This window comes from Lemur catta, chromosome 20 (genome assembly GCF_020740605.2).
Source record: "Lemur catta isolate mLemCat1 chromosome 20, mLemCat1.pri, whole genome shotgun sequence".
In the NCBI taxonomy this organism is placed as follows: domain Eukaryota; kingdom Metazoa; phylum Chordata; class Mammalia; order Primates; family Lemuridae; genus Lemur; species Lemur catta.
Window position 1 is genome coordinate 23,913,335 of NC_059147.1, and position 13,931 is coordinate 23,927,265.

At 50.7% G+C, this 13,931-nt stretch overlaps 1 protein-coding gene across 1 annotated transcript in view; it reads left to right on the forward strand.

Moving 5' to 3' along the window:
* The first annotated feature begins 497 nt into the window (after positions 1-497).
* The window catches only part of NAE1 (NEDD8 activating enzyme E1 subunit 1), a 54,201-nt gene continuing 40,767 nt past the window's right edge, over positions 498-13,931 (forward strand). The window contains exons 1-2 of the mRNA XM_045533582.1: positions 498-723; positions 11,625-11,713. Coding sequence (XP_045389538.1) covers positions 11,688-11,713 — 26 coding nt within the window. The 5' untranslated portion in view covers positions 498-723; positions 11,625-11,687. The remainder of the gene's footprint in view (positions 724-11,624; positions 11,714-13,931) is intronic.

A 13,931-nucleotide genomic window follows, 5' to 3' on the forward strand; every position in this document is an offset into this window, starting at 1 on the left:
ACAAAGGCTTGGGGATTTTTGAAAAATACAAATCATTCTTCAGCCCTTTTCTGAAATTGCCCTGAAGCGACAGCGCTAACAGACTTACCAGGTTGTCAGGAGACCTCAAAATTGTTACGTTAAGCTTCTAGAGCTAGAGCCAAAGCTGAAGCTTGCTCTAGGGGTCCCAAGCCTGAGGCCCAGCTCTGCCACCTACTTGCTATGTGACCCGGGGCCGCTCACTTCCTCTCTGAGTCTCTGTAAAACTACTTGGAAGGACAGTTGTGTGGTTGTCCTTTGCACTCCCATTTGCAAATGACTCATATCCTTCCGTGAAAGTAGGTTTGGAGAGCAGGAGAAGAGCCCAAGGAGTCTGGGGGTGGGGAAGAGGAAGTTAGAGGAGGAGCGCGCTTGCGGCCGCGGCTGCCGGGGAGGCTGCCGGCAGGGGGCGCTGCCCGGGAGACCGCGGCGTCTGTTCGCGCAGCGAGCAGTGGCCTTCGAGCCCCAGCCTGTGACCACAGTGAAACGGTAGCTGTCCAGGAAACCGCGAGTGCCCAGCACCCCTCCCCGCCACTCTCAGGGAAGCCCCGGCCGGGGCGAGCCGGAGAGGCGCCGTGGGCTCCGCGCAGGGGCGGGATGGAGGGTGTCAGCCCCTGGGCCCCCCGCGGCAGCCGTGACCCCACCTCGGCCTGAGGAGAGACCCCCTGTTGGGGAACAGGACACCGAGCTTGGCGTTAAAATTAGGTAAGACAGCCTTTGAGGAGAGATCTGAAGGAAGTTAGGGAGTAAGCCTCGGCTCTGTCTGGGAGAAAACATTCCATGGAGGGAAAACAGCTTGGGCAAAGGTCCTGCCTTGGGGGCCAGAGGAAGGCCTTGGATTCTATGGCCAGGGCCTCCTGCCTGCCCCGTCTTCAATCCTTGGGCCAGGGCTGGCAAGGACATGAGAGGACATCTCACCCCTGCTTTCCTAAAGTGTGCTCTGTGGACCACAACCCCATAAAACGATCTGAGAGAAAAGGGGCCAGAGCCCACTACCCACCATCGGGAGAGGCTCACAATGCCCAGTGGCTTAGTCAAGGCTCTGAAAAGTCCTGCAGTAAAAGGAATCCACCTAACTTCATTGCAGCCCTTCCAAATGTTTCACCACCAACCTCCATCCTCTTTGCTGTAAAAGCTAGTGACATCTGGCAGAACCTGTGGACTTTGTGAGACACCCATCTATCCATTCTTTTTTTTTTTTCCCCTCTAGAAAAGAAAGAAAAGATATCCATTCTTTAAAGCATTAATATAAAATCAAATCCAGAGACCTGACCTGACTTCTCCAAGTTCCCCAGGGTCCCACTTTAAACTCGTGGCTGGGATGGGTCTGGGCCCTGTTCTCTGACCCCTAGCCAAGCCACCGTCCTTTATTCCGTAGTCTGACGGGCCAGTCCGGGCATCTCTGAGGCCAGAGGGCGAACTCCTGCACACTTCTCCAGGGAAGACAGCCTCCCCCCGTGCTGTGTTTTTGTTCAGTCATCTTTAGGTAAAGACTGTGATTTAAATATACCCAAACATTGCCTTCACTCCGTGGGTGCTAACAATGTATGGGTGTTGTCTGAGCCCGGTCCCCTCCCCTCTCCCATCCCTATGGGAAATGCAGGGCTAGTTTATTTCAAACACACTCATGGGAAGCCAGACATTCTTTAATCAGCCAATAGCAATAATCAAACCCTACAAACTTCCACCTGAACGACCCACTTCTCTGGAGAAGACTGAGAATCCAAACTGGGTATTTTTTCTTCCTTGCTGAAGACCAGGGGGTCACTTCGGTCTTGAGGCTCACGTGCAAAGTGCAAAGCCCCTGACCATTTTTTACACCTGCTTTCCCAAGAAACAAGAGCCTCCGCTGGCACAGGGTACCCCATGTGATGTGAAGGTTTAAAGGCCAGGTCTTGGGTCAGGCAGACACAAGAACCCTAGAGCTACCATTGACTGAATGTGCCATTGACTTGCGCAAGGGACCCCAACCAAATTTAGTGCCTCCATTTCTCCATCTGCTGAGTGGGGGCAGCCATTCCCACGTATGCTGGGGGGTAGACCCTCCCCCAGCTGTGTGGTGGCTGCAGGGGGAAGTATGGGGTGTGGGAGCGGAGCTGTCCTCCTTTCCCTTGCTCCAGAGCTATTTCTGTCTGAAGAACTAGGACCTGTCACTGTAATCAGGGCACCCTCATCCCCCAGCTATACTGGAGACTGGGTCAAATTGAATTCCACTTTTTTCTCACACTAGCCTTCAGTTCCATGTAACTTCCCCCAGGCCTTTGCCCCTGCTGTTGTCTGGAATGCACTCCTCTATCCTCCATACCTTTGGGGAACAGTAAGGCCACTGCCTCAGCCGTCCATGTATGTCTTCTTTCTGGTAGTCCAGTGGTACTCGGTGGCACTGGCCAGCTGCCTGCTCTGCCCAGTCCTGGAGCCCCTGGCCAGCAGAGGAAGCAAGAGCTTGGGGCACCCGTGAAGCAGGAGCAGGAATAACAGCAAAAATATTTAAAATAGGCTGGGTGGGGTGGCTCATGCCTGTGATCCTAGCACTCTGGGAGGCCGAGGCGGGAGGATCGCTTGAGCTCAGGAGTTGGAGACCAGCCTGAGAAAGAGGGAGACCCCATCTCTACTAAAAATAGAAAAATTAGCCGGGCGTGGTTGTGCTCACCTGTAGTTCTAGCTACTCGGGAGGCTGAGGCAGGAGGATCGCTTGAGCCCAGGAGTTTGAGGTTGCTGTGAACTATGATGACACCACTGCACTCTAGCCCGGGTGACAGAACGAGACCCTGTATCAAAAACAAAAAAAAAGTGAAATAGTTGACAAGTAGTAACTTGTGCAAGGGTCTTTCCCAGCATAGACAGGCTCAGGCCCCCCACTGATGGATTACTGCCTAGGTTGGGCCACAGGCCAAGCTGCAGATTTACACTTGGCCACCGGGGGGCGGAAACGGACTGCCGGAAGCTCCTGAGCGGCGTCTCTAGCAGGTGGAGGGAGGGAGGGTGTGTGTGTGCCTGCCTGTGGGATGGGGGGCGCTGTTGGTGGGGCCCAAACCTGCCCCTCCACAGCCTGGCTTATCACCAGGAACTGACACTGTCCTGGCACGATGTGGCAAGTGATGCGGAGGCCAGCTAACTTCTTGCTAGGGGTCTAGAGCATGGTCCAGGCTCAGACTGGGCTCTGAGGTAGACTGATCTTGGCCCCAGCAACTCCCGGCTGTGTGACCCAGAGCAAATGTCTTAACCAATCTGGTCCTCCATATCTCACCTGCGAAATGGGAATAAGAATCGCATCCACATACAAAGGTCTTAGGTCTGACTTAATGAGTAAATCCATGGACGGTGTTCACTGATGGGTCACCCCGCAGACACACGGAGCATGTTCTCAGGGGCATCAAAGGCGGGTGCTTTAAAATAATTTATTTGACATTTTATTAGAACAAAACAGCATGACGGGAATCAGAGCTACTTACCCTTCCTTATGGTTACCTTTCAGTTCAGTATCATTTTGTATCATTTTTATATTTAATTGCATATGTGAGAGCCCCCTAATCCTTCTGGTGTGTGACTTAGGTGGGTTCTCAGTCTATGGAGGTCCCCACAGGGGCTGTGGATGACAAGGCCCCCGCTGTCTGTGTGGGGGTGCAGCTCCTGGGGGTCCAGGGCAGTTGAGGAAGAGATCTCTGTGCAGGGCCCAGAGAAGCGCAGGTCCTGGTAGATGCCCTGCAGGGTGCCCTGGGCTGTGGGCAGCAAGGCTCACACGGGGTCTTTCCACCCTGTGCCCCCTGAGCCCAGCCTGTTCCCCCAGGAGCTGGCTACGGGGGAGGCCCCAGCTCAGAGTCCTCATCCATGTTCCCAGCTGGGCTTCTACCTCCTTCAGGCCATACCCAGTCTCTACCCTGCTGCCCTGCTCTGGTGCTCCTCCCCTTGCCGTGGCCTCCCCTCCCATCCCCTGGACTTGTCGTGCCATCCTGGAGAGCATTTAGGGAATATTGGAGGGACTGTCACGTGGTTGAGGGAGACCCCTAGCATTTGTGGTGGTCAGGGGTGCTAGGAGTCTTCCAGCAGTTTCCCACAACAAAGGATTGTTTGAGTCCTGTTCAACCTTTGCATGTCCCACGTGGATGTTCAGACAGGTGACCAATCTGTCTATCATCATTTGAATCTAGAACCTTGCTTCAGTTTATGTGGAAACACAAAGTAATTTTTGCACAGTTTTAATATATAGCAAATTTTCCAAGAATGTGATTGTCACATACAATGAGGGAAGATAGTCCTTTGAGTTGTTTCTAATTTTACCAGGAGTCATTACCATCTAGGAAAATCACACCGTGAGGCAAGGTTACTCATTTCTGTCTGCCTGGGATGCTTTTGTAGCTGCCATGTTGTGTAGCTTCAAAATACGGGAACAAACACCAGAGACCTCATGACATCTTTAGTGTCATTGTGCCCCACCATTTACATACTGATGTGCATATTATTTTTATTAAAATTACATTATTTGCATATACAAATTCAGTTTTAATTATGTATATATAAGTATATTTTATTATATGTTATAAATTGCTGTCCTTTGATGCCGTATATTACAACCAAGGCACCAAACTGATTTTTTTGAAATTATGTGCAGAGATAAGTTAGATTTTCTTTAAATTTCATTTCAGGCTCATAATGGGAGGCATTACACTTATCAATATATATAATAGGCTCTGGCCAGGCGTGGTGTCTCACTCCTGTAATCCTAGCACTCTGGGAGGCCGAGGCGGGAGGATCGCTTGAGCTCAGGAGTTCAAGACCAGCCTGAGCAAGAGTGAGACCCCATCTCTACTAAAAATAGAAAAATTAGCCGGGCATGGTTGTGCTCACCTGTAGTTCTAGCTACTTGGGAGGCTGAGGCAGGAGGATCGCTTGAGCCCAGGAGTTTGAGGTTGCTGTGAACTATGATGACGCCACTGCACTCTAGCCCGGGTGACAGGGCGAGACCCTGTATCAAAAAAAAAAAAAAAGTGAAATAGTTGACAAGTAGTAACTTGTGCAAGGGTCTTTCCCAGCATAGACAGGCTCAGGCCCCCCACTGATGGATTACTGCCTAGGCTGGGCCACAGGCCAAGCTGCAGATTTACACTTGGCCACCGGGGGGCGGAAACGGACTGCCGGAAGCTCCTGAGCGGCGTCTCTAGCAGGTGGAGGGAGGGAGGGTGTGTGTGTGCCTGCCTGTGGGATGGGGGGCGCTGTTGGTGGGGCCCAAACCTGCCCCTCCACAGCCTGGCTTATCACCAGGAACTGACACTGTCCTGGCACGATGTGGCAAGTGATGCGGAGGCCAGCTAACTTCTTGCTAGGGGTCTAGAGCATGGTCCAGGCTCAGACTGGGCTCTGAGGTAGACTGATCTTGGCCCCAGCAACTCCCGGCTGTGTGACCCAGAGCAAATGTCTTAACCAATCTGGTCCTCCATATCTCACCTGCGAAATGGGAATAAGAATCGCATCCACATACAAAGGTCTTAGGTCTGACTTAATGAGTAAATCCATGGACGGTGTTCACTGATGGGTCACCCCGCAGACACACGGAGCATGTTCTCAGGGGCATCAAAGGCGGGTGCTTTAAAATAATTTATTTGACATTTTATTAGAACAAAACAGCATGACAGAAATCAGAGCTACTTACCCTTCCTCTTTCAGTTCAGTACCATTTCGTATCATTTTTATATTACATATACTATTACATTACAATTACATATGTGAGAGCCCCCTAATCCTTCTGGTGTGTGACTTAGGTGGGTTCTCAGTCCATGGAGGTCCCTACAGGGGCTGTGGATGACAAGGCCCCCGCTGTCTGTGTGGGGGTACAGCTCCTGGGGGCCCAGGGCAGTTGAGGAAGAGATCTCTGTGCAGGGCCCAGAGAAGCGCAGGTCCTGGTAGATGCCCTGCAGGGTGCCCTGGGCTGTGGGCAGCAAGGCTCACACGGGGTCTTTCCACCCTGTGCCCCCTGAGCCCAGCCTGTTCCCCCAGGAGCCATCCTGGGGGAACCATCCTGGAGAGCATTTGGGGAATCCGGGAGGGATTGTCACGTGGTTGGGGAGACCCCTAGCATTTGTGGTGGTCAGGGGTGCTAGGAGTCTTCCAGCAGTTTCCCACAACAAAGAATTGTTTGAGTCCTGCTCAACCTTTGCATGTCCCATGTGGATGTTCAGACAGGTGACCAATCTGTCTATCATCATTTGAATCTAGAACCTTGCTTCATTTTATGTGGAAACACAAAGTAATTTTTGCACAGTTTTAATATATAGCAAATTTCCCAAGAATGTGATTGTCACGTACAATGAGGGAAGATAGTCCTTTGAGTTGTTTCTAATTTTACCAGGAGTCATTACCATCTAGGAAAATCACACCGTGAGGCAAAGTTACTCATTTCTGTCTGCCTAGGATGCGTTTGTAGCTGCCATGTTGTGTAGCTTCAAAATATGGGAACAAATACCAGAGACCTCATGACATCTTTAGTGTCATTGTGCCCCACCATTTACATACTGATGTGCATATTATTTTTATTAAAATTACATTATTTGCATATATAAATTCAATTTTAATTCTGTTTATATAAATACATATACCTTATTATATGTTATAAATTTCTGTCCTTTGATGCCGTATATTACAGCCAAGACACCAAACTGATTTTTTTGAAATTATGTGCAGAGATAAGTTAGATTTTCTTTAAATTTCATTTCAGGCTCATAATGGGAGGCATTACGTTTATCAATATAAAGAATAGAGTCTGGCCGGGCGTGGTGTCTCACTCCTGTAATCCTAGCACTCTGGGAGGCCGAAGCAGGAGGATCGCTTGAGCTCAGGAGTTCGAGACCAGCCTGAACAAGAGTGAGGCCCTGTCTCTACTAAAAAATAGAAAGAAATTAGCTGGGTAACTAAAAATATATAGAAAAAAATTAGCTGGGCATGGTGGTATATACCTGTAGTCCCAGCTACTCGGGAGGCTGAGGCAGAAGGATTGCTTGAGCCCAGGAGTTTGAGGTTGCTGTGAGCTGCGGGACTCTAGCCAGGGTGACAGAGCAGGACTCTACCTCAAAAAAAAAAAAAAAAAAAAAAGACTCTGAGCATCTCACAAACATAATATAGGCAAAAAAAATCCAGAAACTTGGGAGGTTTCTGAAATGAATGATTTCATGTACTGGAAGTTCAAAGCCAGGCCAATGTAATATGCTGTTAGAAGTCGAGATGGTGGTTACTTTGAGCAGGTAGCAATTTGGTGGGGATGTGGGAGGTCTGGGGTGCACTTTTGTTGATCCAGGTGCTCGTTACGCTGGTGTGTTCAGGTCGTGAAAATTCATCAAGAGCATGTACTTTTCTGTATATATGTTATGCTTCAATTAAAAAAATTAAAATCAAAGCTAATACCACCAGTAAAGCGACAAATCAACATCAGGTACCTATTGATATGACACACCAAAAACAACATGGGGTCTTTTTTGTATATATTCCTAAGAAAAGTACATAATCTGAATCTTTTCATGTGAAAACACTAAACAACCCAATTTGAGGAACATCCTACTACCTAACTACAATCTAACTAACCAGTAACTCTTCAACCATATCAGTATCATGAAATAAAAAGAGATTGGTGAACTGTCCCAGATAAAGGGAGAGTAAAGTGACAGCTGAATGCAATGCATGGCCTGGGATGTCATTGTTATTGTTGTTATAAAAGCCATTGTTAGGACATTTAGCAAAATCTGAGCAAGGGATGGAACATTAGATAATATTACTGTAGCAATGTTAATTTCCTGATTTTAATTCTTGTACTGTGGTTAAATAAGGGAATATCCTTGTTTTTAAGAAAAAAATGTTGAGGTATCTAGGGGTTAAAGGCTCTCATGGCTGCAACGTATTCTCAAACGGTTCAAAAACATAGATATAGATATAGACATATAGATATGAAGAGAGAAAAGAGAAGGATTAAGCGAATGTGATAAAATGGGGAGTCTGGGTGACCAGTCTATAGGGTTTTGTATATTATTCTTTCAACTTTTCTGTAAGTTTGAAATTATGTTAAAAAGTTAAAAGGAAAAAACTTTTTTTTTTTGAGACAAGGTCTCACTCTGTCATCCAGGCTAGAGTGCAACCTCAAACTCCTGGGCTCCAGAGATCCTCCTGCCTCAGTCTCCAAAGTAGCTAGGACTACAGATGTGGGCCAGCACACATGATTAATTTTTCTACTTTTGTTTTTTGTAGAGATGGGGTCTCACTATGTTGCCCAGCCTGGTCTTGAACTCCCAGCCTCAAGCAATCGTCCCACCCTAGCCTCCCAAACTATTAGGATTACAGGCGTGAGCCACCGTGCCCAGCCAAAAACCTTTTTTCCTGTGTTGGCCATTCATTTCTCAATGTAAATAGCTGCAAGGCCAGTTTCCAGTGTGAAAAGGGGCAGAACAGGAAGGCAGCAAAGACTGAAGTTTGCGGCCATGGCAGGGTTTGTGTGCCTCTGTGCTGACGGTCCATCTCTAGGGGTCTCAACTTACAGCCAGGGCTTGGTAAGTTGGCTGAGGTTGGTTAGGCTCTTGTCTGCTAACAGACAACTGACTTTCTTTTCTCCTCTCCCCAGGCCCCCTCTGGTTTAGTTTTGCTCACTGGCATGTCTCTACATTTCTATAGCATGACCTCTGACCTCAGGGGGTGCCAGGCTCTAGGCAGGCGCCCCAAAGACTGTAAAGCTAGATAGTGATGCCCTGACCCAAACAAACTCCCAGGAGTTTTAAGAGCTGCCACTGGCGCCGGCTAAAGCAGCCAGGTTGGCGCTGAGCTCTCCACCCCCAGCCCAGGGTCAAAGGGTGCATGCGAGCAGTTCCACACCCAGCAGACCAGAGCTGCACGGGTGTGAGGGGTTCCCCTCCAGGTCCTTTCCACTGCCCCCAGAAACCACAGGCTTCTGGATTTAGTGCTGGGGCCAGACCTTTGAGGGCTTGGCTGCCCCCCAAATATCTTTTCAGCTCACCTGCGCCTGCCTGGAATTACACCATTAGAGCCCTGCCCTCCAGGAGAGAAATCATTTTCAAGCATTGACTTCTCCCAAAGTATAGACCTTGCTGTCGTATGGGTCATGGTTCATGGACTTGGCTATGTGAAAAACATAGAATGTCTCTATTTTCTGTAAATCAATTAAATCTAGTGCTGGGCCCCCATTAGATTGGGCTTCTGGGAAATTCAGCCCACGAATTCTTCTGTCACATTGACGGGCAAAGGCCTGGGGGCTTGGGGAGCTCTTCCAGTTATCGGCCCCTGCTGTGTTTTGGCCCAGTGCCACATCCCCTTTCAGTTTAGGGGACACGTAGGGGTGACTCATAGCCTGAGATGCAGAGCTCTTTGCCCCCTAGCTTGGCCATGAGTGTGGCTCTGCCTCTAGGAAGTCTGCGAGGCCTTTCAGGCCGCCCACTGACACATTTTACAAATGGGGAAACTGAGGCCTAGAAAAGAGGTCACACAGTAGACTGAAAAGGGGGTGACAAAAATCATTCCCCGACAAGGTGTAACTGACTGTGTGCCGCTCCCAGAGGCACCTGCATTCATCAAAGGACCTGTGAGCAATGAAGCTCCAATGGCAGGATTTTAGGCACCACGACAGGCTAGCAGGGAGTTATTTAGGGTGAGGGTCTTGCTGAGACACAAGGCTCTCCTGATAGACTGAAGAGCACTGGACTAGGAGTCATAAATCCTAGCTCTCAGCCAGCTCACCTCAGCAGACTGTGTCCCTTCTTTGGACCTCAGCTGTTCCATCTGTACAGTGAGGTCAGTGCAGATGTCCTGGATCCCCTGGGTGGCTTGTTGATCCCTGCCTTGGCTTCCTCCGGCTGAAGAAGTTGCACCCTCAAACCCTACTCCTGAACACTCAGGATCGGCAGTAGCAAGGTCCCACTGCCCAGTTCCCTGGGGGAGCCTCTGGCGACTCCCATGCCCAGACACCCATGGTCAGAGCAGAAACTGAGAGAAGAGGAGGAGAAAGAGCCTCGAGTTCTTCCTGAACACCTAAGGGACCTCTGGGAGCCCAGATGACCCTGGGGCCCATGTGCCCCAAGGCCTTTCCTGCAATGCTGGTCCCAAGTGGGCTGCTCAAATTCTCCTGTCACATTGATCTGCAAAGAAAGGCCTGGGGGGTTGGGTGGCTTTTCCAGTTATCGGCCGCTGTTGGGAATAAAGGAGCCACCTGCTCACCCTGTCAGGTCGCTGAAGACAAAAACACTTGGGTTGCAGGTGGAGGGATTTAGATTGGACTCATAGACTGCCGAACAGAAACTGCCAGGGCCCAGGCCTGAGTCTCCCTTCACAGGGCCAAAGGAGGGCCAAAGGAGGGGCTGATGAAATGTACCTGCCAGAACTCACACTCGGCCCCGTGTTAGAAGTTGGATTCGGGCTCCATGATGCCCAGTGCTCTCTGAGCCTCAGGAAGAGTCCTCTTCCTCCAACCCAGGATGTCCTCAGCCCCTGTGTTAGATCTCCAGTGGCCCTCATGGCCCCTGGAAGGGAGGGAAAAGCTCTGCCTGGCATTTGAAGTCTCCAGCACCTGGGAGCCCCTGTGTCCCCAGCCACACTTCCCCTCTTTGTCAATACATGCTGGGCCAGAGCCAGGCCTTTCTCTTCTCTGTCTGGTAAATGTTCCCTGCAGCTGAGGTGTCAGCCTCCGTCCTGGGATGCCAGTTTCATTGCTCAGGGGCCCTCCTCCAGGAAAGCCTCCCAGGCCAATCGAGTCCCCTCCATCAAGCCAGAACCCTTCTCAGGACACCGCCACCTCCCCTGACTCCTGACACTCTCCTGTGGTCAGTTCCTGGCTGAAGGAGGGTCTTGGCCTTTGTCCTGGTGGAATAGCAAAGGTCCTGTGGGTAGCCTGGGGCAGGGCCCACCGGGCTGCAGCCGAGTGGGGGTTAGGGAGGCTTCCTGGGGGCGGAAAGCCCTGGCAGAGGGAGCCAAGTTGGCATCAAATATTCTGAGACTGCTCTTGTCGAGAACAGAGGCTGGGAGCAGACCTGACTCATTCCTGCCACCGCTTTGCCTGGCTGCAGGCCCAGCCAGAGGGCCTTCTCAGACACTTTGCCAGCAGATGGCCCTGCAAAGAGTGACATTCATTTAGGGCTGCACTGTCCCATCTGGTAACCACTAGCCACATATGGCTTTTTTTTTTTTTTAATTAGAGATGGGATCTCACAATGTCACCCAGGATGGAGTGTAGTGGCTGTTCACAAGTCATAGTGCACTGCAGCCTCGAGCTACTGGCCTCAAGTGATCCTCCTGCCTTGGCCTCCCAAGTAGCTGGGACTATAGGTGTGTGCCACCACTGTCAGCCACATATGGCTTTTGAGTACATGATACATGGCTAGTCAGCATCGAGATGTACTGTAAGTGTAAAATACACACAGCATTTCATGGACAGTACACAAAGTGAATGGAAAAATATCTTTTTAAGAAATATTGATGACATATTAAAATGGCTATATTTTGTATATAATTGGGTTAAATGACATATATTATTGAAAACAACTTGTTTCCTTTTTCATTTTGGATATAACTATAAGAAAATTTCAAATTACAGGCGTGGCTCACTTTCTGTCATTTCCATTTTACAGGGGAGGAAACAAGCTTCGGAGGGCTTGAGTGACACGTGGTACAAAACCCAAGTATGACCTGGTATGTCTGCCCTAGGGTCTGTGAGCAGGTAAGACTCCAAAAGGGGTACATTTCCCAGGCCCTGCCTCTGGCTGGGGTACAAATGCCAGAACACTTCATGTTCCAAGAGTCATATCACCCCACCACTGAATCTTAAGCAACCAGCAGTACATTCTGCCTTTGAGGGTGGCCTTGGAGTTGGCACCATGACCCATGGACATGGGAGGCTCCCAGCATGCCCAGGCTGGGCAGACACTGTTGTCTGACCTCCCTCCCCACCCTCAGGCCAGCTCCAGCTGCAGCCAAAAGGCCGCTGCCCTGCTCCAGCCCCTCTCAGCTTAGATATGAGCTGTGGCTCCCTCCCAGGCATCAGCTCTGTCAGGTCACCTTGCACCCTCCACCTCAGTCCCATCTCTGTCCCTGTCCCCAACCATTGCTCAGGCTATAGAACACTATCCCTGCAGACGAGCTCCCTAGTGGGTGGGTGTCCATGGCTGGCCCTTAGGGGACACCCCTAGGCTTCTACAGCAGCAGCTTTAATGGTAACCATGGGGTTGGGAGCAAGCCCTCTGCAGAAGGAGCTCCAGAGGGACGAGGTATTCATAGCCACCCCACCTGCTGAGGCCCACCCCACTCTGGGACCCAGGGCCTGCCTCCTCCAGGAGGTGCTTCGGAAGGAAGTCTATGCCCCTGGCCTGGGCACAGTCTCAGCATGCTGTGGCTGTTCCTTGGGCCCACAGCCCTGCCTGGATCTCTCCAACGGCCATCCAGAGACTCTGGGGTCTTGGGAGCACATAGAGCCCATGTTGTCATGGGTGTTCCAAATGTGCCCAGCATCACCTCTAGGAGGCCACCTTGCCCTGGATGAGGACTTGGGACTCAGGACCCAGTCCTGGGTCTCTTGAGGCCAAGTTTGCTGGAGGATACAGCTGGGACATCCCGTTTGGATGTAATAGGGTCAAATCTTGTGCCATGATTATAATATAAGGAGGCCACTTTCGACTTTAAAATAGTTTTAAATTTAAAAAATGAATTAAGGGAAAGGACTCAGGGAATGAGCATTCTTGGCAGCCTCGGGATAATTATTATAAAACCAGCTCCCATTTTCCAAGCGCTCTGCAGTGCCTGGTCTGTGGTGCCACCATCCCTGGGAGGGACTGGACAAGGTCCCTGGCACAGCCAGAAGCATCGGGGCTATTATTCCACATCCAGGTGGCTGCCACCACATCCGTCCCTCTCTCCTTTCGGCTCAGTCGCTCTGGTATAGAGCAGGAGAGTTATTGGACAGATCCAGGTTCAAATCCTGCTCTGCCACTTGCCTACTTAATCTCCCTGGCCTCATCGTCCTCATCTGTGAAGGGGGGTGATGACTGTTCTTGGATCATAGGGAGGGGCCGGGTATCTGCACGTTACTAGTATTACTTCCCTGCTGCCACAGCCACCTGCCTCCAAGATGAGCTGACACTCTCCCCACTTTTCAACATACTCTGAAACGTGGAGGGAGGAAATGGCCCCTCAGTCAGGTCTAGCATGCCTGCAGGGGTGAAACTGTGTCTGGCCTGGTCCTCCTGTCCCGCTACCCCTGCCCACTCTGGGGACAGGTTTGCCCTGAGCATGGGAGTAGAGGGGGGGGGTCAACAGAGCGAGCCTCTCCCTTCTCCCCTTTCTCTGAGCTCAGAGCTAGAGGTCTAAGGCCCAAAAGTACCCTGTGCCCTGGGAATGCCCTTCTGATATAGTGACAATGACAGAGGCTGAGGCCAAAGTGAGCAGGGGACACAATCCACCAACCCCACCTGGCCCTGCAGCTCAGCCTCCTTCTCAAGGGTGTTCAGACATCTCTGTCCTTTTCTACCCTCTCACAACCGTTTGTACATTTGAGGTCCCAGTTTCTCATCTCCTCCCACTCCTCAACCTCCTCACTGTCTGCCACCTGCACCTGCCTGTGTCTTACCTTGATCGCAATCTAAACCCAGCTGTGAACTTGCCTTTGGGAGCTCTCTGGACTTGGGCTGGGACTGGGGTGAAGCAAGAGAGGTGCTTAGGGTGCAGATTTAAGGAGGCACCTACTCCAGGGCTCATGCATGAGCAAGATCAGGGCCTGAGGGTGCATGCCTCCTTAAATTTTTCTTCCAGGGCCCCATAAATACAGTGAGTCCAACACGTCACCTCCTTTCCAGGGTTCCTAGTCCACCTGGAGGCCCCACTCTGCCCAGGGACATGCCCTGGGCTCCTCTCTCTCTCACAGACAGCTAAATGCTATCTCTTGG